The sequence below is a fragment of the Synchiropus splendidus genome, chromosome 1 (assembly GCF_027744825.2).
Source record: "Synchiropus splendidus isolate RoL2022-P1 chromosome 1, RoL_Sspl_1.0, whole genome shotgun sequence".
NCBI classification, from domain to species: Eukaryota; Metazoa; Chordata; class Actinopteri; order Syngnathiformes; family Callionymidae; genus Synchiropus; species Synchiropus splendidus.
The window spans coordinates 68,942,748-68,969,394 of record NC_071334.1 but is presented as its reverse complement, the minus strand read 5'-3'; the positions used below and the strand labels follow the sequence as shown (position 1 = coordinate 68,969,394).

The following is a 26,647-nucleotide window of genomic DNA, read 5'->3' as shown; positions in this document are numbered from 1 at the left end:
TCTAATAATACATTTTGATTCAGGTGTAGATTTAAGATTTCTGTTTTGGGAAAGTTTTGTACCTGACTTGCTTGAGTCTCCATCTCCTCGTCCTCCTCAGCTTCTTCTCCAAAAGAGAGCAGACTGAAGTTCCTGTAAGGTCCCAAAAATATCAGTGTAACAGTCACAAAAAATGACTTCTGATCAGCAATAACATTATGACCACTTGCAGTGTGGCTCTTTGGAAGGCTGACTAACTGCTGTTACCTTTCCAATATTCAGCAGGTGGTCATAATGTTGTTGCTACCTCGTTTGTCTGAAATACTGTCCAGAAAACAGGTGATTTCCTGTGTTTATTAGAAGACTTGACGTCATTATACAGTAGATCTTACTTTGTCGCTTTGGACTGCGATTTTTTTGGTTCATCTTTCTCTTTTTCCTTTTTGGATTTCTTTGTTTCCCGAGGAATGATGTCATCAAAGGGACAATGTAAAACCTGAGACAGACAGGAGAGTCATTTGGCTTATATTTGGACAGCAATTTTTTGCCAGGATAATACAGGAAACTACCTCAGTGCTCCTGATCTTGTGGGGATTGAGGGGTCGCTCATTTTGGTCGCAGGCCACTTCTGCTAATCTGAGCAGGTTATAGATCGTGTCTCCAGTCACCTGCAGTTGCATTCATTAATGGATGGTGGAAGATTTTTTTAAAACACGTTATTACCTTCCCAAAGATAGTGTGTTTGTTGTTGAGTTCGTCGGCGCGTCCCAAGGTGAAGAAAAACTGGCTGCCGTTGTCATGAGGACCAGAGTTTGCCATGGCAACCAAGCCTCTTCTGATGAAGCGAAGCCTGGAGTGGAACTCGTCCTAAAACGTGACCGGCAACACAGGCTCAAGAGAAGAATCATGTTGATGAAGGAAGAGCGCACAGGGTAAATACAAACCTTAAACGGCTGGCCATAGATGGACTCGCCTCCCTCCCCTGTTCCAGTAGGGTCGCCACCCTGAACGATAAACTCGGGCACCACTCGGTGGAATATCGTGCCATCATAGTACCCTTTAAAAGAACCGACATATCACTGTAAACACTATTAATTCCCGCTACTGGGTTGGTGTAAGTGGATGGTTCACCTTCCATGCAGAGCTGCACAAAGTTCCTGCATGCTTTTGGAGTCTCCTTTGCCCACAACTCAATATCGATTTCACCGGCACTGGTCTTCAGCAGGACCTGCGACAGTTCAACAGCATTCATAACTGAACTGCCGAAGAAGTACGCGTCTAACGTGCTTCGTTTCAAATACGTGGAGTTGTGAGGTCAACCTGTGTGTCAAATGCCAGCTACGAACACGTAAGACTCCAACTTGACTATTTCAAACATTCAATTATTGACACTTGAATTCGTACGTGTTCTGGATTTGAGGAAGAAACTCACCTTCCCGTCCGTCGGCGGCTCTTGAATGTAAATATTGCTCATTGTTCCTCGTGGGTTAGGATTGTATTTGGAGCCGATTTACGGTTAAATTCAAAGAGTATGACTTCTGAATGTTTGATTTCAAAACAAAACATTTATCCCTCCATGTCTCAGGTTAGCGCGTCGTTTAACACCATTCACCCGGGGGTGGAAAAATAACGACCTTTAGTTTGTAAGATAGGAATGGCAATTATAGAACTGCAATACAACTGAAGATAATATTTCTCCACTTCATAATATTCCAAAATATATTCCAATTTGAGCTCTGCTTTCTTAAACTTGAGAATGATTTCGCAACATGTATATTATATTTACCCCTACTTGCAGCGTTTGGTTTGGCCCTTGTACTGCAGTAAAACTGCTCCGTGTTAAACCTAAGGAATTCGTTCCACTACGAGCAAAAATGTAAAACTGTAAAACATAAAAAAGTTTTTTAAAAAACTGTATTATATTTCAATCGTGACTGGGAGGAAAAATGCATTTTATATTACTATTTTACGATTTTTGAAAATCTCTTCTCTCGCGGTGCTAAACGGAAGTGCCATGTGTTACCCTTAAACGGGTCGGGATCGCATGCAACAATGGCGGAGTGTGACAACAGTGTGGACCTGAAGAGAAAAGCAGAGGAAGTTCCAGAACAAGATGAAGAAGAGGATTGGGTTGGACCGATGCCGAGTGAGGCGGCTAAGCCCAAAAAGAGGAAGGGTCAGTATCAGGCTCGCGCGGTTCCTTGTACATCCCAAAAGGTGGTGTCGAGCCGAACTCTGCAAAGTTACCGCCAATGGAGTCATCGTGTTTACGTTTCCGCTCTGAATAGAACTTTTGTAAACAATGGGCTCTGAAATATCCTGAAATAGTATTACGGCGTATACGCCGTGATTTGTCGTGCAACATTTTGTGAATGCTGTAGCTTAAAAAGTTCACCATTTTGAGAGAGAATGAATGAAACCTAAGGAAAGTATCGATACGTGTTACATGTTCTGAGAGTACTTTGTTTTTTTACTGTCTACTACACTTAAAGTTATCAGGTGAATTTTGTCAATAAGAAAGCCTGCTGATGATGTCTTAACAGATGCAATGCTGAATGTTAAAATGGCTGCTTCTATCGTTTCAGTCTTGGAGTATGAACGTGTTTATCTGGACAACCTCCCGTCCGCCGCCATGTATGAGCGGAGTTACATGCACAGAGACGTCATCACTCACATCGTATGCTCAAAGTAAGTCGCCACATCTTGTCACCTGTCTTCATAATATACCAGTCGGTTCTTATTGAGGTTGAAATGTGTCTCTGCAGGACTGACTTCGTCCTCACAGCCAGTCAGGATGGTCACGTGAAGTTCTGGAAGAAGAAAGAAGACGAAGGGATTGAGTTTGTCAAACACTTCCGCAGTCACCTGGGTATGATGTTAGAGGAAGTTGGACATTTTTTTAAGCACATTTTGCATCATGGGTCTGAAGAGGGATTCTGGGGAAATGCTGCTGAACTCTGAGGACAATCAAATTCAAAGCCTTTTGTGCGTCTGTCTGTGCGCAGGGGTTATCGAAAGCATCGCAGTCAGTGCTGAGGGGGCGCTCTTTTCTTCTGTGGGCGACGATCAGGCCATGAAGGTTTTTGATGTGGTCAACTTTGACATGATCAACATGCTAAAGCTTGGGTGAGTTTGAGTCCAACATTTTTAATTCAGTTTGGTCTCATTTCAGGGTATAGTGTCCTCAAAAATGAGAGGTCAATAGTAGTTTCACAGTGGCTTGTTTTGTCCCTGTAGGTACCATCCTGGTCAGAGCGAGTGGATCTACAATCCGGGCGACGCCATCTGCACCGTTGCCTGTTCTGAAAAGTCCACAGGAAAAATCTTCGTGTACGATGGTCGAGGGAGCCACCAGCCACTTCACGTGTTCGATAAGATGCATTCATCGCCGCTCGCCCAGATCCGCCTCAACCCGAAATTCCGAGTCATCGTGTCAGCCGACAAAGCAGGCATGATGGAGTACTGGACCGGACTGCCCACGGAATTCCGCTTCCCCAAACATGTGCAGTGGGAGTATAAAACGGACACAGACTTGTATGAATTTGCCAAACACAAAACATACCCCACCAGTCTGGCGTTTTCCTCGGACGGGAAGAAGATGGCCACCATCGCCACGGATCGCAAAGTCCGAATCTTTCGCTTTTTGACCGGGAAGCTGATGAGAGTGTTTGACGAGTCCCTAACGGTGAGTTATGAGAAGCTTTGCTTCATAAAATGGCTGAAAAGAGATGAATTCAGCTCTGGTCTGATCGGAGGACTGGAATGTTCCAGATGTTCACGGAGCTGCAGCAGATGCGACAGCAGCTGCCTGACATGGAGTTCGGACGCAGGATGGCGGTGGAGAGAGAGCTGGAGAAAGTGGACGGCGTCCGACTCACCAACATCATCTTCGATGAGACTGGACACTTTGTCCTCTATGGCACCATGCTGGGCATCAAGGTCATCAACGTGGAGACCAACAGGTGAGGAGCGCACACGGGTTTCTCGGTTTGGTTTCTATGGCAATAACGTCTGTGTGTGTCCCAGGTGTGTGCGGATCCTCGGGAAGCTGGAAAACATCCGCGTGCTCCACCTGAGTCTGTTCCAGGGCGTCGCCAAGACCAACCAGGTGGCCCCCACCGTGGAGATGAAGGCGTCGGACAACCCGGCGCTGCAGACCCGCGAACCCGACCCCACCATCTTCTGCACAGCGTTTAAGAAGAACCGCTTCTACATGGTGAGAGCCAAACTTCCATGCACCGAACCTCAGGTTCTGACTTGAAGGAAACATTTTTCAGTTCACCAAGAGAGAACCCGAGGACACAAAGAGCGCCGAATCGGACCGAGACGTCTTCAATGAGAAACCTTCAAAAGAGGAAGTGATGGCCGCCACTCAAGCCGACGGCCCCAAGAGGGTTTCCGACAGCGCCATCATCCACACCACCATGGGAGACATCCACATCAAGCTCTTCCCGGTCGAGTATGTCCATCTCCAAGTCACATTCACATGTCTGGAACCATAGTCTGATGTGACGCCACCTTTACACTGGTCCATTGTGCGGGTCCAAGAAGGTCTTGCACGGAATAGGCCCGAAACCTCGCAGGTCCATCTGGTCTCCACCCAGATTCCTGAACCTCATCTTGTGTGTTCTATTCCATCTCTCCGACAAGACACAATCATCTCACCACCTTCTGTTCTGCTCTCAGATGTCCTAAAACAGTGGAGAACTTCTGCGTCCACAGCAGGAACGGCTACTACAACGGTCACATCTTCCACAGAGTTATCAAGGTGAGTCGATTCTCCAGAGTAGCGCCATGGCCGCTCACTCACATGATGCCTCGATGTCGCAGGGTTTCATGATCCAGACCGGAGACCCCACAGGAACCGGGATGGGTGGTGAGAGCATCTGGGGTGCAGAGTTTGAGGACGAGTTCCACGCCACGCTGCGACACGACCGGCCGTACACGCTCAGCATGGCCAACGCCGGAGCTGGAACCAATGGATCACAGTTCTTCATCACAGTTGTTCCGACGGTAAGAAGCACTCCTGCAAACATGTCCAACCTTCTCCCTTTAGCGCCCCCTATATTCACTTTCGTGTCTCTGCAGCCCTGGCTCGACAACAAACACACCGTATTTGGGCGATGTATGAAGGGGATGGAGGCGGTCCAGAGGATCTCCAACGCCAAGGTCCACCCCAAAACGGACAAGCCATACGAGGACATTAGCATCATCAACATCACCGTCAAGTAATCGCGTCTATCCGCGCTCTGAATCATGTTTTATATTAAAGCTCTCTCCACCTCATGTCTCCATCTCTTGCCAATGACAGAGTCGTGATAGACAAACAACGGTTTATTGTACAGCATCACATCAGGAAATGTTGACAAAGGCGACTGTCACAGGCGCGTTGTGCTTTAGAGCTACAGGAAGCTGAGATGATGTCGGCGCAGTCTTCGCACATGATCAGATCACAAGTGTTCGAAGAATGACGGGGAAGCGGGTCGGAGGCAAACCAGTCCAGGCGCAGGAATGAACATCACTCCAGTCCAGGCAACAGACTTCCAGTAACAGATAAGCAAAAACACCCGTGTAAGACTGTTTCAAACGCAACGCGTTGGAAGTACAAGTCTGCATGAACCGTTCTCACCGCGCTAATAGCTGAACACTGACCCCTGGTGGTTCACCGGACATAGCAACTTGCATCTGTTGGAATGCAGACTGGATTACAAGTCAGGTCTTCCAGACTATTAAGTTACACAAGTCTGACTTGCCTCCATGAAAACAGGTTGATCCAATACAAACACAGGATTTAGAGTTTAAGTCAGAGCTTTCTTGATATGTCCAACTCAGACTTCATGATTTATCTCCTTAATTCAGACTGGAAACTACATTTTACAGTTTATAAATCCTGACCTCAGAAACAACAATAATCTCAGACTATTAATGTAGGAATTCTTGTATTTATGATCCTCTTAAGTAAAAATACTGACATTTAATGTCAGAAAATCAGTTTAACAGAAACTGATACTTTGACTTTTTCATTTTAAGAGCTTTCACATCAGGCATAACTGTTTATAAACGTGACCTCGCCTAAAAGATCACGTTTTGAACTCGAGTTTGGATATTTCAGTCTGAATTTTGAGCGTTTTAAAACACAAAAACAAATGGAAAATCTTCTCTGGAAGTGGCTAGCTGCTGTTAAAAAACACAGGGATGCAGCGAATGAGATTTGCTCCTTCTGTACCTCTTAGTGTCTAATACCCTGGTGCTGAAAATCCAGACTCGTACTCCGGGTTGGTGGAGTTATCCCGGACACGAGTGTTCCACAGAGCTCCCAAACAGCCGAGTCACGGCTCGTCATCTGAGCTGCAGATTAGCGTCCTGCTTCAACTTTCACTCTTGACATCAAGACAGCTGAAACAACAGCAGCTCATCAGCTGTCAGTTGATCTTAACTGAGTCCTCCTTGCAAACAAACCAGTGTGTCTCACAGATCTGCTCTTCAAGATGTAACCAGGGTTCCTTCCTGCTCATTTTCCTTTTGGACCTCTTGGGTCGGCTGCAACTTTGCTCGTGGGTAAGCATTCACCAGCGTGTGCCGGCCACACGGCACCGCACATGCCCTTCCTTAACTTGTGAGGAGATGGGTTCTTCTCCCTGAATGATGCCAGCGGTATGACAATAAAAGAAACATCACATGGAAGAAGAGCGGAACACCTAGATATAGATCTTCAAGATCTGTGAGTCGGTTCTGAACGCAAGATTGAGCCCCTTAAAAGAGCTGACCTTTCTTTAGTCAGCCTAATGTAGTTTTTCTTTTCCTTAAATACATGTGTTCTCTGATAAAGTGCTGTCAACTCTGTCACCGTTGGTGTCACTCTTTTCCATGGCGTTTTGGGAACACGACAGAATGCATGTTGAACATGGAAGTTGAAGGCAAATTTTGTCACAAATAAACATCTATGTTTTTAATCTAGCTTTGTTTTAGATCCACTTTTAGATAATGTGAGAGCATGCTAGGACGGTTAGCTTAAAAGAAAACCCTTTTTCTTATTTAAAGAAAGTGTTAAATAATAAAAGCCTTTATTTGGTAGACTATATTTCTTGATTTACGGAGATTATTTTAGAGGTTAATTCCTAATAAACTAAGAGGAAAAGCTCACCAACAGGTTTCCCATTGAAATCCTTGTTCTGTCGACGAGGCTTGTTGAAGTTCACCAAGCTCTCCTTGTGTTTCTGAGCAATCAAACTACAGTGTCTCTACGTGGCCAACAAGCTGCTTCTCATTTGAATGTTTTGACCTCGTGGCCACCACGTGTGTCCGTGTTTCACAAGTAACATTCTCACGGTGGTGTTGGGCACCGTCTCCTCCTGGCGTCATGCAGGAAATAAATTAAATAGTTCAAGTCCACGACTGGCGAGAAGCTGCCTGAAGAACTGGAGCCGGGTTTCAGGTGCGAACGGATGAGACTTATTTACATCTTCGTTTCGCTGGTCATTCCACGATGGCGCAGGGAAAGAAAGATGAGGGAGGGGGCGGGGCTTACAGCACCAGCCCAGGAGTTCAGGCCACGTCCAGGACCCCCGCAGCCACCAGCTGCCTGGAGAGCCAATCCAGACCTTCGTGAAGACCCGTCCCGCTCCGGGCGTCACAGCCCTGGATGTGCCAGCTCCGCCCGCAGCAGAGTTTGTGCAGACTCAGCAGTTCGGTCATCTCCTCCACTGACACGCAGCCGGGCACGTCCTGACAAGAAAATGGGTCAAATCAAAAGTCAGAAACACATGTTTTGGTTCAACCAAATGAAAAAAAACAGATGCATTTTAATAGTTTATCTTAAACAGGAAACATCACAAATGATTTGTATTCATTCACTAATCTTGATTTTTTAAAATTATTTCACATTTTTACTTTGAAGATTTTTAAATCCAAACCTATCTGATAAAATATCATACATTGACATATATGGCAATTCAGAAAACAAAGCAGATGGAAATTAAATAAACAGAAAGCAGTCATGCTTTTGAATCATGTGATGAGTGAAATTATAACTGTAAATAAAAGTGAACATCCAGCTTCTTCAGTCATTTGAATGCTCACCTGCTTGTTAGCGAAGATGAGCAGCAGCGCATCTCTCAGCTCCTTCTCTGTCAGCAGTTTGGCCAGCTCGCTGTGGGCCTCCATCAGTCGGTCACGGTGGCAGCTGTCAATGACGAACACCACGGCTGCCAGGGGACCAACAACAGTTAAGTTCATACAGTTCCACCCAGTCATGAAAGTTCTTCACTTGTCCTGATCAACTGAAGTCCTGCTCCTTCTTGGCATCACTAGATTAGCCTTGAAAAAGCCTTGAGTAGTTTACTTCTTAATCCACCACATGAAAGCTTTGCTCTTAACCATAGAACCCCTCCCCCTTGACTGAAAAAGACTTCACCTTAATAATAAAATGCCTTCGCCCCCTTTGATCCAGAGCAGGCTTAGTTTTGAGCATAAAAGGTCTTGACCAAATATCTCCTCTTTATGCTTGAATTTCCTCTCAGATTTCACCTTTTATTCACCTCCACCATCAACAGTTTGGCTCTTGAACCTTTCAATATTTTAACATGGATCTCATGGGACTCGAGCTGTTAAACAAGTCTCAATCTTCAGCCTGGAGTCCCTTCCGACCCTGATCTTGAACCTTAAATCTTAATCTTGACACCTCTTAAAAACTGGTTACAATTGCAAACTGTTAACAGCTTGGACTTCTGGCCTCAGTCTGAAGGTTCTGCACTTGAGCTGAAAACCTCCTCTTCCTGACACAATCCCAGTGCTGTGTGACCACCCTTGCATGGTGGCCTCCAAGGTTTGGTCCAGGAACCTGTGAAGACCCCTGAGCGTCACAGTCTTGGCCTTCAAAAGACCTTGATTCTGAGCTTTTGACGCATGACTGGGACCTCAGAAACACCTGACTATGAGACTTCTGCCTTTGACTCCTAAAAAGTCTTGACACACTAAAGACCTCGAGCTTCATCTCTTCTGAAAACTAGCTTTTGTCCTCAGTCCTAAAAGTCACCATGATTTGGACCATTAAAGTTAACAGCAGAGGTCCTGACTCTGGAAGTGAAGAATGCTAGTGTAGTAGCAGTAGCAGTAGTAGTAGTAGTAGTAGTAATGTTGGACCACCTTGCGTGTTGAGATAGTAGTGCTTCCACAGAGGTCTGAGTTTGTGTTTCCCGCCGACATCCCAGATGGTGAACTTCAGGTTCTTGTACTCCACCGTCTCCACGTTGAACCCTTCAAACAAAAGCCAGTCAGTCAGCTGTCTACTCCAAACCACCAGTGGGGTAGTGCGTTGGCAGTGGTACCGATGGTTGGGATGGGCTGCATGAACTCATCCTGTTTCAGTTTGAAGAGGATGGTGGTTTTGCCAGCTGCGTCCAGGCCCAGAGTGACCACCCGGATCTCCATCTTTGGCCCGATGTGGACCCGGTTGTCCTGGAAAGAATCGAGGAGGATGAGATGGAGGCACTCTCGGACATAGCTCTGGCGAGGACCTACCTTGGTGAAGGTGACCGGGATGCCGGCGTCCAGCTGGATGTGGTCGGCCAGCTCAGTGAACTGGTGCTGCTGCTTGTGCAGAGTCTCCAAGAGACAGTTGATCTCCTGTTTGGCCAGAACCACCCGGCAGTCGTCCTGGACCCAGAGAGAGATTGTTAAAGTTCACCTGCGAAACTTCAAGGTTGGTTGATCTGAACCCGGTCTTTTCAAAGAAATATTTAGTTCTAGTTTTGAGCCAGAAAAGTTCAGTCAAGACGTCTCTGCAGAGTCTTGTCCCCTACAGTCTTGTCGTGCCTTAGATGTCTTGATCAGAAAATCTTTGAGATCTTTGTGTTGACCTACACGTCTGCCAGTTCCCTAGACCTAGTCTCCAACAAGTCCTGGTCATGGCCAGCAGGGGTCTTCAGTCACGGTCACGAACCCGAGAGACCCTGTGTCCTTACCTGCTGCAGTGTCTTCTCGCAGTGCAGACAGGCGGTGGACACCTGGGAAAGCAGGATGGTCATGTCCTCCTGCTGCTGCCTGAGCCAGATCAGCCGCTCGCGCACGTGGGCGTCCACCACGCTGAGGGCCATCTCCTCCTGCCGACACAGTGTCTCGTGGAGGTCGGCGAAGTACGCCCGGACGCAGGAGCGAGCGCTCTCTGCCGTACCTGGGACCTGGAGGGGAGAAGAGACTTGTCACGAGTCTGACCACTTGGAAACATCTCGTCATCATCTTATCATATTAGAACGGGGCAGCGGTTTCGATCCATCAGATCTTGAGTCCATATTGCATGATGGGGTGCTTTTCATTCTAAACGTACAAAATGATTCCACTACTGTAAAATCATTGCTTCATGAAATTCAAGGAAATGTATTGGTTTATCAGCGCTACACAGTAAAACAAAAAGAAATACATCAGGGATAGTGATCACAACTGCAGTCTCCTGTCTGACTCAGCACGTGGGTGTTGTAGTCGGAGAGAAAATGTTCTTCCATTTCTTCTTTGAATTGTAGATTTCCCCTCTCCACTTCATGTCAGTTAGCATGGAACACATCAATTTCTTCCAGTACAGCTGACATTTTCAATATGTTTCAGCTACTCAACACTACTGTGAGAAAAAAAAATCTGGGTCAGACTGAGCAGCTCTCTCTCTCTCGCCTTCTCTCTCAGCGATGTCGCAGTATGGTTTAGCAGTGGTGGGTCCCGCAACACCGCTGACAGAGTAATCCCCACATCGGTGCACGTACCGCTTTAAGAGAGTCATGTGACCAATACATGCACGCCAAACTGTGTTTACAAGGAAGCGCATCTGTCAACAAGACGCAACTGCTGAAACAATCTACTTTCACAGTTCCTTGTGAATGTCTTTGTGGAATATGCAGCAGCTCCAGGGAGAACGTTGTCTATCGGAGAATAAGGCATTTATTTCAAACTCCTTCTTTTACCCAGTTTGTCCCTTGTTCCATCCTAATTCAAATGAATTTCATGGTAACTCTTAGTTCACTATTCACATTATTTTTAGCAAGAAATGCAACTTAATTTGGAAATTTTTAAAACATTGGGAAAACTATTTTTATATAAAAATGTGTAAAAACAAAACACCACAAGCATCCTTATTGATATTGTTTTCACTTAGATTTCCACATTATGATACATGCTCACATTACTTATGGATATGGAATAATACAATATCAATGCATAGACTTCAATGATATTACTGTGTACACTAGGTCATCAAGTCAGTGCCAATTCTGTCTGTTCTGTCAAGTAGCTTGCCTGCAGCGATTCGTAATGTCCAGCAGGTGTCAGTATTCAGTGACACGGTATCAACACAGCCTGGCGAAACACTTCATGAGCATCTACCCATCACTATGGTTAAGAGTGAGACTCACAAAACATAACAACCTTGTAACTGAAGTAATACCTTTTACGCAAAAAATACTGAATGAACCGTTTAGCAACACAGCTCTGTTTGTCTCCCTCTTTCCCAATGAACTGCAGCGAACTGTGTACGTTCAATGACTTATCTTTAATTTCAATATACAAGCAAGTGCACGTCACACAAAGAACCGTTGAATTATTATTATTATTATTATTTAATTGCAGCGGTGTCCATCCATCATCCTACAAATCTATCTAACCAGAAACCCACTCATCATACACCCATCCACCCAACATCCCACCTGTCATCCCACCAGCTCTACAATCCTTCCATTCACACTCAGAAACTGTTGAAAGTGTTGTATCTCACGTGTTCGGTGTGCGCCATGCCGACGCCATCCTCCACGATCTGCTCGCCGCCTTCTATCTGCTGCACGATTCCCACCAGCTTCCTGGAATATTCTGAAACCTCCTCCGTGAAGGTTCGGATGCAGTGAGCCATGTCCAGGATGGAAGCTCGGATCTGGTTGGCCTCGGTCTCCAGGACGGCATGCTGGTGAAGAAATACTTGGTAAGTAACATTTACTGAACGAAGGAATGTTGGGAAAATAAGAATTCATCTGTCTAGGAAATACTCTGGTACCTTGTGTCCCTGGTGTTTGCCATACTCCTTACACACACAGCACATGAGTGGGCCCGACTGACACGGCTCCTCCAGACACACAAACTCGATGGCGTGCACTTGGTGCTGCGGACATAGCGTCTTCTCGTGCGGTTTGTCAGCGAGCGGCACGCGGCGGTGTTTAGCCAGCGTGCGGGTGGAGTGCGTCAACTGCGAGCACTCGCCACACAGGTGGGTGGCACACACAGTGCAGTACATGGAGGCGGTGTGGCTCTCGTCCTCATCGCAGCGGATGATACACTGTCAGGACACGGGGGCCGTGAGCGTCCAAGCCTGAGATGCTGAAAACAGGTACAACTCACCTCTCCCATGCCGTTCAGGGAGTCGTCCGACATTCCCGACTGGTTGGAGGCGCCATTCTGGAGTCGCTCCAAGAGCTCAAGAAGAGCAAAGTTTTTCTTTAGACCCCACACTCCCGAGTCACCTGAAGATTGAGACCGATCTTAATGAGCAGTTATACCTATAGCATTATTAGTTTTATCTGCCAAATTAAAAGCATTATCTGACACATCAGAACCACAACAATTACTCGGCAGAGTGAGATTTGCAGATCTGCATGCAGACTGTGGAACTGAGTGCAGCTACTGACCCAGCTCTGTCACTTGTCTGTCGAAGGGGCAGCGGACAGCTCGACCGTGGAGGGGGAGACGGGTGAGGCAGTCGTGACAGACCGTGTGACCGCAGAGCAGCAGACGGGGGACTTTGTCCCCCTGGAGAGAGAAAACGTCCTCACACACGCCACACTCCAGCACCTGAGGGCACACGCCACACACACACACATTCACCAGATGGATGAGCATTACAACAATTGATGGAGCAATTGGTGACAATGATGTTCTGCCTTTGAAACATAAACAAAAACAGATTTCATTTTCTGACTGAGACTCAGTGTTTGGATCGATGTGATGAAGGAAGGGGATCCAGACAGGTAAAGGTGGAGGAGGCTGAATGGAAATGTCACAGACAGTAGCTGACGTTTATATGAATATTTTAGAGGGAGAAAAACTAATGTGGAACTTGTGAATCATCCATGTTCACGACATTTTGCAATAATAAAGAATTTAAATGTGATTTTTTCAAGAATGTTTTGTTAACTTGTGTCTTTGTTTTATCATTAACTCTCTCGTGATGTTGTTAGTGTGATGAATTGAATAAACAAACGCATTTGTTTAAGGGAAAATGATTATAACGGAATACCAGTGATATATTTGTGCGGAATAAACATTGCATCTTTACAATTGCTAACCGTAACATCGTTAGCTCGTGCAGCCGGTTAGCCATCATCCTCAGCGAGCCGCAGGACCACTGCAGTCACGCTGGAGACAACAGTAACCTCAGATGCATCGAGAACGATTCCTATGTTAATGGAGGTGAATAATAATAGCTTGAAGCCTGAGGACCATGTTTGAACCACTGACGCAGCAGTCTTGACTCAAGTATCAGCAGCCACGAAGGCGAATCCGTCGGTGGCTCGAGGAGGCTCACGCACATCATGCATAACAGTGGACTAAAATTGCTGGACTGTCGATGAGGAGCAGACTTTAGTCACCTTGACAGAACCGCCGGATCCGCCTCGGACGTGTCTGACGCAGGGGTCCATCATCGCTGCTGCGGAGCTCTGCTTGTTTATTCCTGCAGCTGCAGCGGCGGCCATTTTGGACCAGAGCGAGGCGGAGAGAACGGTGTCGCCGCAGCGAAATAGCAATCCCACGCATACTTCCGGTTTAGCATCTACTTACGTCGCAATGTTGATATTAATACGCAAACTTCAATATTCAACGTGAAAGTCGCCTTGCTGTGCTGTGTTTACTCGTTTAATCGCTTCAAATAGCGAATAAATCACTGTCTGTTTTCGGCTTTTTATTTATGGATCTAATTTGTTGCAAATACCAGGAAGAAAAAGAGAAACTGTGTAAACAATAGTAAATGAATTTGATGCATAATTGTGCAAAAAAAATGCATTTGGGATGTTTTTCGACCAACTGTTTTCCGTGGCTATAGCTTTTCACCCTGTCCCTTTTTCCCTCTTAAAATGTGTACGTAGCTTTGGAAGAAATAGTCTCGACCCCTTATTGAAAAGATTCCAGAAACTATTTGCTATTCAAACTCTGCCCCCACGCGCACGTGGATGACGTTTATTGTTCGCGACCCGGCTACCTAAACAGAAGCTACCCGAGCAGCGATACATTTCTCTGCTGCCTCGGTAACTATATACAACGTTTCTTTCACTGTTGTTGTCATAGTTTGAGCCTTGAGTTGCTTGAACTCTTCTTTGCTTAGAATGCTCAAAGAGAGTAATTCGTTTCATACGTTTGCCTGGTCCATGTAAGCGTGATCTCCATTCAATCTGGTGCCATATATGTATCTTTATTTAGGCGTTAGATCCGTGTCGTGAAGCCTTTGTGTTCCCGGAGCAAATCACACATCTGCTCATGTTGTCTTTGTATCTTCGTGAGTAGGTTTCAAATGAGGATTGACGTTCCCTCAAACGAAGGGTTATTGTTTTTTATTATTGAAGCTCAAATCCCTTATTTTTTCTGCTGTAGTCACTGATGTCCCAACAAGGAGCGCCGGCTGCAGGGGCCGCCCCAGACTCCCCATCGCTGCTCGTCACATCCAATGTACAGAAGTACGCCATTAAGAAGAAAAAGGTTCTGACATCGGAGGAGAGCGAACTGTTCGAACTGACACAGGCTGCGGGAGTCACCATGGACCAGGAGGTCTTCAAGTCAGTCTCTTAACTATTCATCAACAACGCAAAAAGAAAACCCTCAAAGTATTACAAGACAAACATTTATTTTTGTTTTTTTACCCCAGGATCATTGTGGACCTGCTGAAAATGAATGTGGCTCCTCAGGCCGTCTACCAGACCCTGAAGGCGATGTGTGCTGGACAAAAAGTTTCTGAAGGTGCTGGTGGAGATGCCACCTCACACACAGCTGCTCCCACAGAGGTCAAAGGTGAGCAGTTATTTTGTCCCTGGAGTGAATCTATTCAGTGTCCTTGGTTCAGTTTTATGTGATGTCCATATCTGAGCATCCAAAATGGTTTTCACTACACTTTATGCCAGTACTTAGAGATGAAGAATAGCCATGTGTGGTGTCCATCATTGTCATGATGCTGTAAGAAAGAAGAAAGAAGTTGAGCTCTTTCCTCTCTGGCTTCAGCTGTGCAGTGAACCTTATTATTTGATGCTTTGCCTGCCTTTTCTGATGTTTGGCTGAAATGTCAGAAGCAAACAAATATTATTATTCACACATTATTCAATTATTTACATCAATGTCCACATTCAGTCCCTTGCTGTACTTTAAAATGAATACCGTAAAGCTAATTTGTTTTTTAAAAAGGACCACAAATGCTTCCTGTCACTCCCTCTCAATCTTTCATTGCCACCCTCAACACCTGTGTTGCTCAGTTACTCAATACTTGACCTTTTTTCCAGGCAGAGGACACGCAGTCTTCTATTGAGTGGGCTTTTCTGAAGTCCGATCGCAGGGGTAGCAGCGAGGCACAGACTTGGCCTGACCAAACGCTTCCATGCAACACCTCCCCATTTCTTCTGGGTGAAGTTCCTCTGTGAACTGGAAGACATTATCATGTCCTGGGTCTGACCCGGGCCCCCCTCCCACTTGCCTGCGTCACTTCACAAGGGCAACATCTTAAGAAAACGCCAAAGTAATTTAAACAGGCTTCTGTTGATGGCGGCGAGCTGTGGATTTACATTGAGTGTCTCCTGGGTGTCACAGCTTCAGTTTAAAGTAGGGATGTCCCAATCTGATAGTCAGGTATCGCTATTGGCTGCTGAGCCTGCTATTTTTGGATGATCAGTAGTATCAGATTTAGGCAGAGGTTTTGGTGATCCGCTGGCGTCTCGCGGCACAGTGACACGCCACTCAGCCTCGCTTATCATGCGCTCGTAGCATGCTGTTCAGTTCATTTGGGGCTCAGTGAATGGAATGGAAATCGAGGATTTGCGCATAACTGGACTTTACGGGTATTTGACTTCACGCTTCACTGTAGCATTTGTTGCTTTTCCATGGTTAATACTTCCGCCATGTGGCACAGACCAGTCTACAACAACATCATTGGCTGTGTTGCACAGATGATGCGTTCGTTCTTAAGGAGAAACTAATACTAGAAAGATACTCCGGCTTGTCTTTTTTTAAAACAACTTTCATTTGATTTTGTGAGGGCTAAGACAAGGTCTCAGAAGAATGTATGAGAATTGACTTTGTTTAAATGTTATTGTTGTTCTGCAATCTAGTTCTTTTGTTGTTGCAACATAATCCATACAGTCATGTTTTTAACTAAAGCATCTGTAGGAAAAGTGTTGGATCAGTGCCTGGATCAGGACATCCCTAACTTCAATGTTTTGTGGTCCTGAAGAGTGGAACTTGACATTCAAGATGCACGCCATCTTCACGACTTGACTGTCTTTCATCCATGTGATGTAGCTGTTCTTGGCCGATCTTCACTCTGCATGACGTGTCCCTCTCTCTTTGTCGTTCCTCTCTTTCCTAAAGAAGAGGATTCTCTGGTTTCAGGGAAAAGCCCCAAAATGTCAGCACCAGCAGCCTCCAAAAGTGCTCGGGTCAACACTAAGATCGTGGTCTATGGGCCTCAGGAGGCCGCACACTCTCAAGGTTTAACACCCGCTGCATGCTACCTTCAATGTTATGATGCATGCAAGTGGAACGTGGCGGTAGCGTTGGTTCACCCTCACCCTCTGTGCTCACTTCTCCCCCACATGTGGTTCGCCACACGCGCCTTGTCCTGCAACATGATGCAGCTTGGAGGTTTAATATTGCATTTTCTCATGCCTGTGCCACTCATCATCCGCTTGTCTGCATGTCATGACTCGGATGTCCTCTCATGTGTGAACTCCATGCATCCTTCTGTGTCATCAGTGCGCAGTAAAAGTGGGGTGAGCCACAGCGAAAAGTCCCGGGAGCCATCCAGCCAGCGGGTGCAGCGACAGCCCAGCGCCACAAGGGGGCAGAAGACGAAGAGCTCAGGCAGCAGTAGCTCCTCGTCACAGATAAACTCCACCTAATCCTTAGGTCAGTGTCCAATCTGTGCGCGGAAGGTAATTTAATGAAGTGAATGATAATTTCACCTGTCAAAATGTTGGTGTCTGTGAATGAGCGCCCCCACACCCCAGAAACCGTCACTGCATTTCCTTTTTATACGAAATAAATGAGCAAATAAAACACAGACATGTCAACGTCATTCTGTTTTCTTTCACCGCATTTCCTTCTTGTGTTAGCTCCACTTTTATGACTCGATGCACTTCCCCATAGTGGACAGACGGGGGCATGGAGGCCATTATATAAGCCATTAAAAACAACTAGAGTTGACTTTTCCAGATGTTTAAAGAAGAGATTATCAAGTTCTCTTGAATGAATTGTGACATTTTAGCAGGAAGGGAAAGTATACCTATAACTATCCATTCAGTTTCTTCCCCTCATCTGAGGTTGGGTTGTGGGTTCAGTGTCTAGATCAAAGGTCAAGGCCAAAGCCTCTCCCTCCTCAGAAACCCCTCCCAGTCTCCGTTGCAAGTCAACCCATGGGCGAGTGGGCCTCCTCCCATTTGAAGGAGACAACTTCTCCTGTGAATCTCTCCTGGATGAACGAGCTTCTCTCTCTAAGACAGAGTCTTTGTTCACTCCAAAGCCGGTGGCCACAGGTGAGCGGAGGAATCCAGCTTTGTCTTCTGGCTCAGCTCTTTCTCCACCACAGACAGTCCTTGTCTGTCTGTCAGTCAACTCGAGTGGACCAAATGACAAGACTTTTTCAGCAGTCCAAATGTCTCACTCTGTTTTTATGAGAGGGATTGGCGATTTAGAAAAAGACATTTCTAGTCACAGCAACCACTGGCTTGCTACACAGATCAATTCCTGGTGAGCATTTCACCATTATTTTTCCACTGACTGCTGTGTCTGTTGCTCGCACGAATCTTACGGATCCTAAAAGCCCAGGTGAGAGACGGATAAAGAACAGCGGATATTGAGTCAGCCTTCACAACACTCATCAGAAAAACCCACCTTCAGAAGTCTTCTCTCACTTACATGGGATTCACCTCGAGCACAATCGCACACGATCCTCCAGGCAGCGATCGACTTCCTCTTGACAATAACTACCTGCTGCTCCGCCTTTGTCTGCAGCGGTTGTGTGTCTGTCTGATGCACTCACCTTGAGAGAAAAGCAAGAAACTGTTAATACATCTGAGTTTAAGTGTCACTTTCACTCCAAATCTCCCTCTCACTTCACTCTCGCTGGTATTGATTATCAAGATGGAATGCAGCATAAAAGGCCCCGTAAGAATTGAGGAAATGAGGTGTTGTTGTGGCCGACCGCCGATAGGGGGCAGTAGAGCTATACAACACACTGGCTCCTGTGGTCCGCTTGCTGTCAAAACATGTTGAGATTATTTTGCCGCACAACAATGGTTTATACAGCGTGCGTGTCACTGTCAAGTAGTTTCGAGATATAATAACCTTGACTCATGGGATTGTAATTCCTATAGCCCCAAGTGTCTTTTTGTATTTGTTTGCCAGTAAATGTGTCACTCAGCTATTTAACGTGGCCTTCAAAAATAGCCAAGTGTTCATCATATTCGGGTTGTTATTGATTGAGGTGCGAGAGGTATAATGCTACACCAAAACTTTTGTCGTGGTATGGTTCTCAATTTGAGCAATTTTTGAACACAGTCTGATTCTTCGTCATTGATTTTGGTGCTCAATCGTTGGCGCCGCCTATCCCAATATTTCACGTTACTTTTCCTATGTTTTTAAGAAAACAGTCATCATTTTATTGTGCAAACACAAACATGCCCTGCACGGCAAGAAGCAGCTTCGAGACGCTCAGGGAAGCAATTCTGATTTTGACGCCTCCATATCGGTATGTGGATTTTTAAAGAGGCCCACAACAATATGTTCCCTGATCGATATTTTGAGTTCACCCCCCGTGGGTCATGGGGCTAAATTTGAAGCTGCTTCTGGTGGAAGGCGATGTTTTGTGAGAACCTGAAGTGGATTTTGTGATCGGCCCTGGTGATGTGTAGGTGTTGAAGTGTCCCCTGGCATACACACACACGTGGCATGGACCACTAGACGCCGTCTCACTGTGCTTAGGACAGCAAATGGACGTGTGACTGGGCCTGGTTTGTTGCCATGTTGGTGCCCTACCTGGGTCCCTGAATGGTGAAGGACCACGGAGTTTCAGTACCGGAGTCTGAATGTCTTATGCGGCAGACAACCTTGAGTCTAATCCAGTCTGACCGCTGCTGTTGTCTGATTGGTTACACCGTGCACTGTTGTGGGTGGCCAAACTAAAGCCTTCAGCATGTGAGCAAGTTGTGTATAGCAGGGCAGGAACGCTGCAGCAGAAAGTGAAAGTGGCCCTTGTTGAGCACTGTAGTCGGTATGTTGTAGCAGGGTTTATCCTTCAGTGTAATGTCACAGGAAGGTTTGATTCAAGGGTTCGGTGCTGTCCCTTGTTGGTACTCCAGTTTCCTCCCATAGTCCACAGTGAGAGTCAGTTTAATCGATGACTCAAAATCGCAGTTAATCGTGGTGTGTTTGTGTGTGACTCCCACCGAAAGGGAATGAAACGAACTGCTCGTGTGTTGAACGATGTTGGTATGCCTGAGACGAGAGGCTGGTGTTGTCCGGCTCAGCGGCGGCTCCGGGGTCCTTCGGTGGGTCTTTTATGTGGCCGTTTGTCGTGTTTATGTGCTGCTGCTGCTGCTGCTGCTCTCGCCGCTCGCTGCATTGATGGCGGCAGGCCTGTAATTGATGGCACCATATTGCTGTGGTGTAGCAGGTTTAATGGGGCTTGACAGAGCAAGAGAAAGCGGCAGCATCCAGGGAGGGAAAGTTAACCCTTTCACACGCACCTTCACGCACCCATCCCCCGCCCCCCACTGCCGCATACAAACACAAAAAGATGATTAGCTTGATTCCTCTGTGGTTTGGTTCATGATCATGGATGCTCCTCTGGCGCCGCTCGCTAAAATAAATATCTGCACGCTCGCCGCTGTTCACGCTGCGAGGAAGCTAAACATGTTTGACAAAGGCGGGGAGGGACGGGCGGCGAGGAGGAGGCAGCAGACTTATTTCCAGGGTGACAAACCTGTCATTTCCCACCATCGCTGACCCGCACGACCCGTCCAGGCTCTCCACTGAAATATTAAAACTTACTGCAGTCCTGAGGACACATGGTGTGGCAGTGACAGGAACAGATGATGTAGAACCTTTGCCTTAGATTCTTTCAGTGCTACATTTGGCATCAAGACAATCCATATATAAAGCAAGAAAAAAAATCTAGGGCTGGTTATCTGTATCAAATGGCTAGATCAGGCACCAGACTTTTTTTTCAAGAACCGATTCAATCTATGAGCCCAAATATGAGCCATTTCGCTTTGTTTGACATACCCTAATGTCTGCTAGATTTTGTGATGATGCATCAAACAAGGTACGCAGCCTCGTATTTGTGTTTTGTTTTGTTAATTATTTCGTGTATTTGCCATTCTCTGTTTATTCACACCGGTAAAAGCCTTACCTATAAATAAAGCCCCAACTTCTGTGGTGAGCCTGCAGTATCGTAGCAGCTGTGAAAAAGTGCCATGAAACCATCACTAAAAATGACATAGTCTTAGACAGTCAAGATGAAAAGGGAGCTTGAGCCACTCGGTTAATGTTTTGTGCTTCGATGTAAAAATTATAAACAAAAATCTCACCAGTGAATGAATGAATAGTAGTCGGTAATACAGCAAACATTCGATTTAAAATAAATAGAGACAAAAATACAGTAAATATTGTAAGAGAAGGTTGTGGGTTTGATTCCAACTCTCTGATTGATTCCTAAATGGCACTTGTATGTTCTCCTCGTGCTTCTTTCCAGTGGTCACTTGGGTTTCCTCAGAGGTTTAATTATATGTTGGTGTGAGTGGTTGTCTGACTGTCTCCTGTGGTGGACCAGTGTCCGGGAGCGTCCCCTTCCTCTCCCACCAAGCCGCTTGAAGACTCCTGTGACTAAAGGAGTACAAAGAAAAAATGAATCATTGTTTTAGAAACAGTATATAAATCTTGAAATGGAATAGAACTTAATATTTAGTGATATTTAGTGGGTGATCAGAGCTGGTATCTGTGTTTTTTTCTCTACAAAGTCCTAAAAAAACACCCACACTGTTGTGTTCTTGCCTGCCCAGCTCGCTGCGTTCATGGAATACCTGGAAACCTGCCTTCCACGTGCTGCTAGGGAACCACCATCATGACTGCTGACGTGAAGAATGGCTGAATATGAGGGTCAAGCTTTATTTGAATCATTCGGATCTGAACCCATCAACATTTCTCACTCAGTTTGCCTTTGTATAAATGGGACATTGACTCAAACAGAATTTAAGGGCGGATATAGTTTGTAAACAGAGGGGGCTCTATGGTTATTTTAGATTTATATCTAAAAAAAATAAAAACATATTACAGGATAAATCAGCTTTTCTAACAATTTAAATCGTATTTAAAGTCTTGGTGGTTATAATAAATGATGAGGCATGTTAAAAGGTGAACCATGCGACATTAAAAACTAACAAACTGGGACGATTGTTCAGTACCCTCTTTGTCCGTCTGAAACTTTCCATCATTTACATTTGTATTACTGTCTGTTAGTTTCAAAGAAAGATACATTGACAAATAAACTGAATCTGAAACTGAATTAAATACTTTTTTCCCCTTTGGGATGCGTTTGCTCAGCACTGCTGCAGAGCCGAACTTCACCGATAGGGGTCAGTGTGGATCCAGCCTCCTCCTCGCCCGGATCCTCTGTTTCCAGCTTATTTATATATTCTTGGATGTTTATTTTTGTTTTGAGTGAATTTCATCGGCACCGCAGACTGTTCCATTAAATAGTGAGCGTTATCCTTCACTCAGCGCCAACTGTACACGCTATATGCGCCATTAATCAATAGAGGCGATGACGCTGTTGTGCGCGCGCGCGCGCGCGGGCGTGCGGGGTCTGAAGAATGAGCCAGTCGAAGCTGTTGGCAAATCATTAATGGAAGGTGTTTGGTCCTGGACCGAGTTCTCACACTCCGGCTGTGTGAGCTGCTCCCAGGTGACAAAAAAAAGTGCAGAGTGGCGCTATTTTAAGCGCCGATCTCGCACCTCTCCGAGGTTTCTCTTCAACCCCCAGCCCGCCGACTTTCCGTTCCCGTCTGAGCGTCTCGTGTCTCCGCAGAGTGGCGTCCGCCACCCCAGCCGCTCCTGCTCTCTCAATTCAGAGGGCGCTCTCCTCCCCGGCGTGTTGTCCTGCCGCACTCTTCATCAACGCACCGGCCCTCCTCCTCCTCCTCCTCCTCCTCCTCGCACCTCGCACCTCCGGCTCTCCTCGCCATCCTCCAGCGGGCCGGCTGCAGATTGGCTATTTCCTGCACGCGCCCAGCCGAGCTCTTATCAGCAGTGGAGTGCTGATTGTTGCTCTGTCTCTCAGGATGACCGACAGCTCAGGCTGCGCTGCTGAAATGCCTGATTTGGTCAATGTTTGTCTGTGCAGCCTTATCTTCACGCCTTATATTAACTGCCTTGACAGTATGTGCCGGCAGTCTCTCTCCATCTTACCCCCCCCTCCTCCCTGCGTTGCCTGTCTCCGTCCGCACACACTGGGCTCCACACTCTCCATCACTCCTCCTCTGCGAGCTGCATCAGCATCTTTGCAGCCGTAAACATCCTTTTATTTCTTGTTTATTTTACGCCACTGAAGCATTAATGGAGATAAAAGGAAATCGGTGAACGCAAAACCTGTTCTAAACATACAATTCAAATGAAATGAAATCGAATTTTGGCTAATTTGGTGAGTGTTTTTTTCGTAGTTGTCATTGAAAAGACCTGTCTGGTTGCTGAGGTTGTTTCATAGGTTGGTGTGTAGTAAACCTGGTAGGTTTGTTGGATTTCCTCCTCCAACAAGGAGCAGTTATTGGGCCAAGACTGGTCACCCGCTGATAAAATGCTTTACACCATGGTCGCTTTACGAGGACTCCTCTTCTTCTTCTTCTTCCTCTTCTTCTGCTTCCTCCTCTTCGTCTTCTTCTTCTTCCTCCTCTTCTTCTGCTTCCTCTTCTTCTTCTTCTTCTTCCTCTTCTTCTGCTTCCTCTTCTTCTTCTTCTTCTTCCTCTTCTTCTGCTTCCTCTTCTTCTTCTTCTTCCTCTTCTTCTGCTTCCTCTTCTTCTTCTTCTTCTTCTACTTCTTCTTCTGCTTCCTCTTCTTCTTCTTCTTCTTCTTCTGCTTCCTCTTCTTCTTCTTCTGCTTCCTCTTCTTCTTCTTCTTCTTCTGCTTCCTCTTCTTCTTCTTCTTCTTCTGCTTCCTCTTCTTCTTCTTCTTCTTCCTCTTCCTCTTCTTCTGCTTCCTCTTCTTCTTCTTCTTCTTCTTCTTCTTCTTCTTCTAGCGATGATGGTATGGTTGTCCTCATTGCCAAGGGATAGAGGTCCAGCTAGTAGGGAGTGTACCCCGTTTCTGGTTATTGAAGTGTGGTCCTTCCTGCTGCTGTACAAGTCCTGATAACCAGTCTGTGCTTGTGTTGCAATGAAGTCCAAATTCCATACGAGTGGTGATACGCATGTCTCTGTCCTGTCCCGGCCCAAACAGGTACCTGCGTGTATCGGTGAGTGACATGGTCAAAACTCCTGCTGCCGTGTCAGACACCCGCTGCCTGATCTGAAAGTGCTTCACTCCTACAAGGGTGCGCTCTGGTTATAGGGTTCCCGTGACTCTCAGTAATCCTGCCTCTGGAACCAGCTTTTGGAGTGAGTCCAAACCCTGACTGATAGAACCAGGCACCGGACAGGTACACCCCCATGTTAGTGTCTGTGTTGTTTGCTACCTTGAATTGTGATAGACTCGAGTGACTGTGAGAAGCGTGATCATCTGCCAGACAGCTTTGCTGTGCAGCTGCCACCTTGTCTCGGAACTAGAAACCATCACATAAAACTAGATCCCCGACTGGAGACGCAATACGGCCACCTGTCGCCGAAACGTTTCGGCTCACTGTCATCAACGCGTTTGCAGTTTTCTGAAGATGACGACTGACTTCTGCAACACTTCTGAGCGATATAGTCTGTTTCGATCAGACATGGGAGCCAGTAGAATTCACACACACTTGGACCCCTGTTGTGTTGCAAAGATGCACAAAGATGAGAACATAACAGCTGCCTTGATGCCATCACTAAGCAGGGCACGGAAATGCAATCCACCCATCGGTGTCCTGCCTTCCTTCTCCCTAGGAACCTCCTCTAACTGCTCTGGTGGATTACAGAGGAGCTCTCTTCCCAGTTGCATCTTACAAGGGAACTGACCAGGAGATGTCACCACAACTGCCATTGGTCCTGTTTTTTTGTTTTTTTTTTCTTATAATGCTGGTGTCCACACATGAGTGGAGAGGTCCACCACCTACAAGAGAGGTTTGTCTCATGGTCCAGCTCTTCCTTCACCATGACCCCTGATACATACACCTAAAATCATCCACCAGGGGAAGGACGTCATCTCCAGCTGGGACAGAACATCCCACCCCTTCCCAACTGAGTACCATAGCCTCAGACATAGTGGACTTGAACCTCATCCTGGCTGCTTCACATAGGTGTCGCAGGGCCGCTGCCAATCCTCACGAGAAACGAATGGGACGTGGAAGAAAAAGCCGAGCGTCCAGAAACAGCCTGACTGACAAAACGTGTAAACAAGAATATCAAGAGCCAAATCCAGATGGAGTTGCCAACAAAAGTGGTCTTCTCTAAGTATCTTGTTATTCCGGATGGAGTTTGTGTGAAAGTCTTCCCGAGGAGCTCTCGCAGATCCAGAGCTGCTAATTGTCACAAGATCAGAATCAGGATTTTAATCATCTTTAATTAGCCTGCAGGCAAAGGTGTTTGTGTGCATGTGTGAGTCACATGTTTCCCAATTCCTCCTAATGAAGGCGCAGGCGGAGAGCGCTCTACTCTCCAGGCTTCCATGAAATTAACAACTCTGCTTTATGATCAAGAGCACCTGTAACCAAGTTGGTGAGATTTCAAAACCCCCACATTCGGCACGCTTGCTGGAAGAAATGCCTTTCTTCCTCTTCTATCAGAGTCTGGGTAAAGTCACCAGACGATCGGCGGCGACTTCCACCTCACCAAGATGCTCCCACACCAGTGAAGAGATATAATCTCTCAACCTGGTCCTGGGTCAACCCATTGGTCTCCTCCTCAGCCCTGACAGGCGGCGCCCAGGTGGCATCTTCATGCCTTGGGTGGATGCTTCGGAACAGCAGTAAACACATTCAGGTTCTGAATCTGGTTCTTAGTCTGTCTGAAGAACTCCCACCAGTGGTACATTCAAATGAGTCCGACACCATCTGAAATATCCCAAGTCACTCTGAGGTGAATTGTTTCTGGGAGACCGAGCCCCTCACCATGTAATCCCAGATATTCTCATATCAGAATGTAATCTCTACTTTAGGTTCTACCCTCAGGTCTTCTATGGATGACAACAGGAGGCACCATTGATGATACTATCCAGATGAATGTCCAGTATAGGTTGGAGAAGAGATCCTTCCCAGGTGACAGAGGATCTTGTGCTCCTGTTCACATGTGAGGGAAGGCTGGGGTTGGACGCATGCGTGGCTACAGCATCTTCAGTCATGAGGACTACCAGGTCTGTCCTGGTGAGGGAAGAGCTGAGCCAGAAGACATAGCTTTCCATTGGAGTTTGCCTCTTACCGGTGGTCGTCAGATATGCTGAGACCCAAGGACCCAAGAGTGTTCTCTGGCTGAGCTCATCCCAGTGAGACTCCTCCACTCTTCCAAGAGACTTCACTGAAGTTTTGGCTACCCACATGTCATTACATGGATATATGTACGGCATGTACAGTGCCGCCGCCTCCCCCTCCCCCTGCCACTACCCCGTCACTTGCCCAGGGCTTCATTATAAGTCAGCAGTGTTATGTCATGTTGTGTCAATGGCCTGACTCGCAGACACAATTGCAGCCGCAGTGTTTTGCATGTGTAAAGAAAGATTATCGACACTTTCGCTGCACGCTTTTCCGCGCTGGGTTCATGTATGTGTGCACCCCTGGTTGTGTGTGTGTGTGTGTGTGTGTGTGCGCAGCCCATCATGCTGCTCTGGCACAGGCCCATTGTGTTGGCGTCTTACGCTGGAAAGATGCCAATGACTACCGCCATTGTGTGCTGTCTGAAAAGAATGAAAGGGCACACACACACACCGCAACTCACCTGTCTGTCAAACCTGAGGCTGCTTGTTTGTGCGCTTATGTGATATTTACACACACTTATGCTCCTGTTACTTTTCTTTTTTTTCTTATCTGTGTTTGCAGAAACGGGAGCCTTCTTACAAGTCGGACGTGTGTGTTGTAGTTTCAGTTGCGTATCTTGTATTGCAAGTCTGTGTACATTGTACTTCGAGTTGTGTGTCTTCTGGTGCAAGTATTTGGTCTTGTATTTTGTAGTTTTGTGGTCTGAGCCTGTGTTGTGTATGCTCAGTGTATTTGTAGCTCGAGCATGTGTTTTATGCTTTAAGTTTGCTTTTTAAACTTCTGTTCTTTTACAAACAGACACCA

The 26,647-nt window shown here is 46.4% G+C and overlaps 4 protein-coding genes across 11 annotated transcripts in view; 2 read left to right on the top strand and 2 right to left on the bottom strand.

Moving 5' to 3' along the window:
- cwc27 (CWC27 spliceosome associated cyclophilin) overlaps window positions 1-1,770 on the bottom strand; it is a 29,158-nt gene extending 27,388 nt beyond the window's left edge. Inside the window, exons 1-7 of the mRNA XM_053882067.1 lie at window positions 1,412-1,770; window positions 1,111-1,207; window positions 924-1,036; window positions 703-846; window positions 549-647; window positions 372-475; window positions 63-132 (exon numbers count right to left, since the gene is read on the bottom strand). Of these exons, the coding sequence (XP_053738042.1) occupies window positions 63-132; window positions 372-475; window positions 549-647; window positions 703-846; window positions 924-1,036; window positions 1,111-1,207; window positions 1,412-1,453 (669 nt within the window). The 5' untranslated portion in view covers window positions 1,454-1,770. The remainder of the gene's footprint in view (window positions 1-62; window positions 133-371; window positions 476-548; window positions 648-702; window positions 847-923; window positions 1,037-1,110; window positions 1,208-1,411) is intronic.
- On the top strand, window positions 480-5,409 carry ppwd1 (peptidylprolyl isomerase domain and WD repeat containing 1). Of its 2 annotated transcripts, XM_053882035.1 has the most exons (12): window positions 481-911; window positions 1,990-2,155; window positions 2,565-2,667; window positions 2,745-2,848; window positions 2,985-3,105; window positions 3,217-3,664; window positions 3,751-3,941; window positions 4,006-4,195; window positions 4,257-4,438; window positions 4,666-4,747; window positions 4,810-4,992; window positions 5,068-5,373. In XM_053882035.1, exons 2-12 carry the CDS (start codon window positions 2,032-2,034, stop codon window positions 5,209-5,211), a joined length of 1,872 nt encoding a protein of 623 aa, XP_053738010.1. In that variant the 5' UTR covers window positions 481-911; window positions 1,990-2,031; the 3' UTR covers window positions 5,212-5,373. The 2 variants fall into 2 exon arrangements, with proteins under 2 accessions (XP_053738018.1, XP_053738010.1); XM_053882043.1 differs by lacking the exon at window positions 1,990-2,155 and having other exon boundaries at window positions 480-911; window positions 5,068-5,409.
- trim23 (tripartite motif containing 23) lies at window positions 5,301-13,722 on the bottom strand. Its single transcript, XM_053882057.1, has 11 exons — window positions 13,596-13,722; window positions 12,636-12,798; window positions 12,349-12,470; window positions 12,008-12,286; window positions 11,735-11,917; window positions 9,942-10,157; window positions 9,499-9,633; window positions 9,306-9,435; window positions 9,124-9,234; window positions 8,059-8,183; window positions 5,301-7,704 (listed from the first exon to the last, which is right to left on the bottom strand). Exons 1-11 carry the CDS (start codon window positions 13,698-13,700, stop codon window positions 7,525-7,527), a joined length of 1,749 nt encoding a protein of 582 aa, XP_053738032.1. The 5' UTR covers window positions 13,701-13,722; the 3' UTR covers window positions 5,301-7,524.
- Window positions 13,723-14,091: 369 nt separating this feature from the next.
- Window positions 14,092-26,647, top strand: part of mzt2b (mitotic spindle organizing protein 2B) — a 39,024-nt gene continuing 26,468 nt past the window's right edge. Inside the window, exons 1-6 of one of the 7 annotated variants that reach the window (XM_053882103.1) lie at window positions 14,092-14,249; window positions 14,593-14,774; window positions 14,864-15,006; window positions 16,570-16,689; window positions 16,954-17,106; window positions 23,686-24,292. In XM_053882103.1, the coding sequence (XP_053738078.1) occupies window positions 14,599-14,774; window positions 14,864-15,006; window positions 16,570-16,689; window positions 16,954-17,099 (585 nt within the window). In that variant the 5' untranslated portion in view covers window positions 14,092-14,249; window positions 14,593-14,598 and the 3' untranslated portion in view covers window positions 17,100-17,106; window positions 23,686-24,292. Of the gene's footprint in view, window positions 14,250-14,592; window positions 14,775-14,863; window positions 15,007-16,569; window positions 16,690-16,953; window positions 17,353-21,257; window positions 22,031-23,685; window positions 24,293-26,647 lie in introns of those variants that run through there. The other 6 variants (XM_053882095.1, XM_053882112.1, XM_053882129.1 and 3 more) reach the window with 6 other exon arrangements.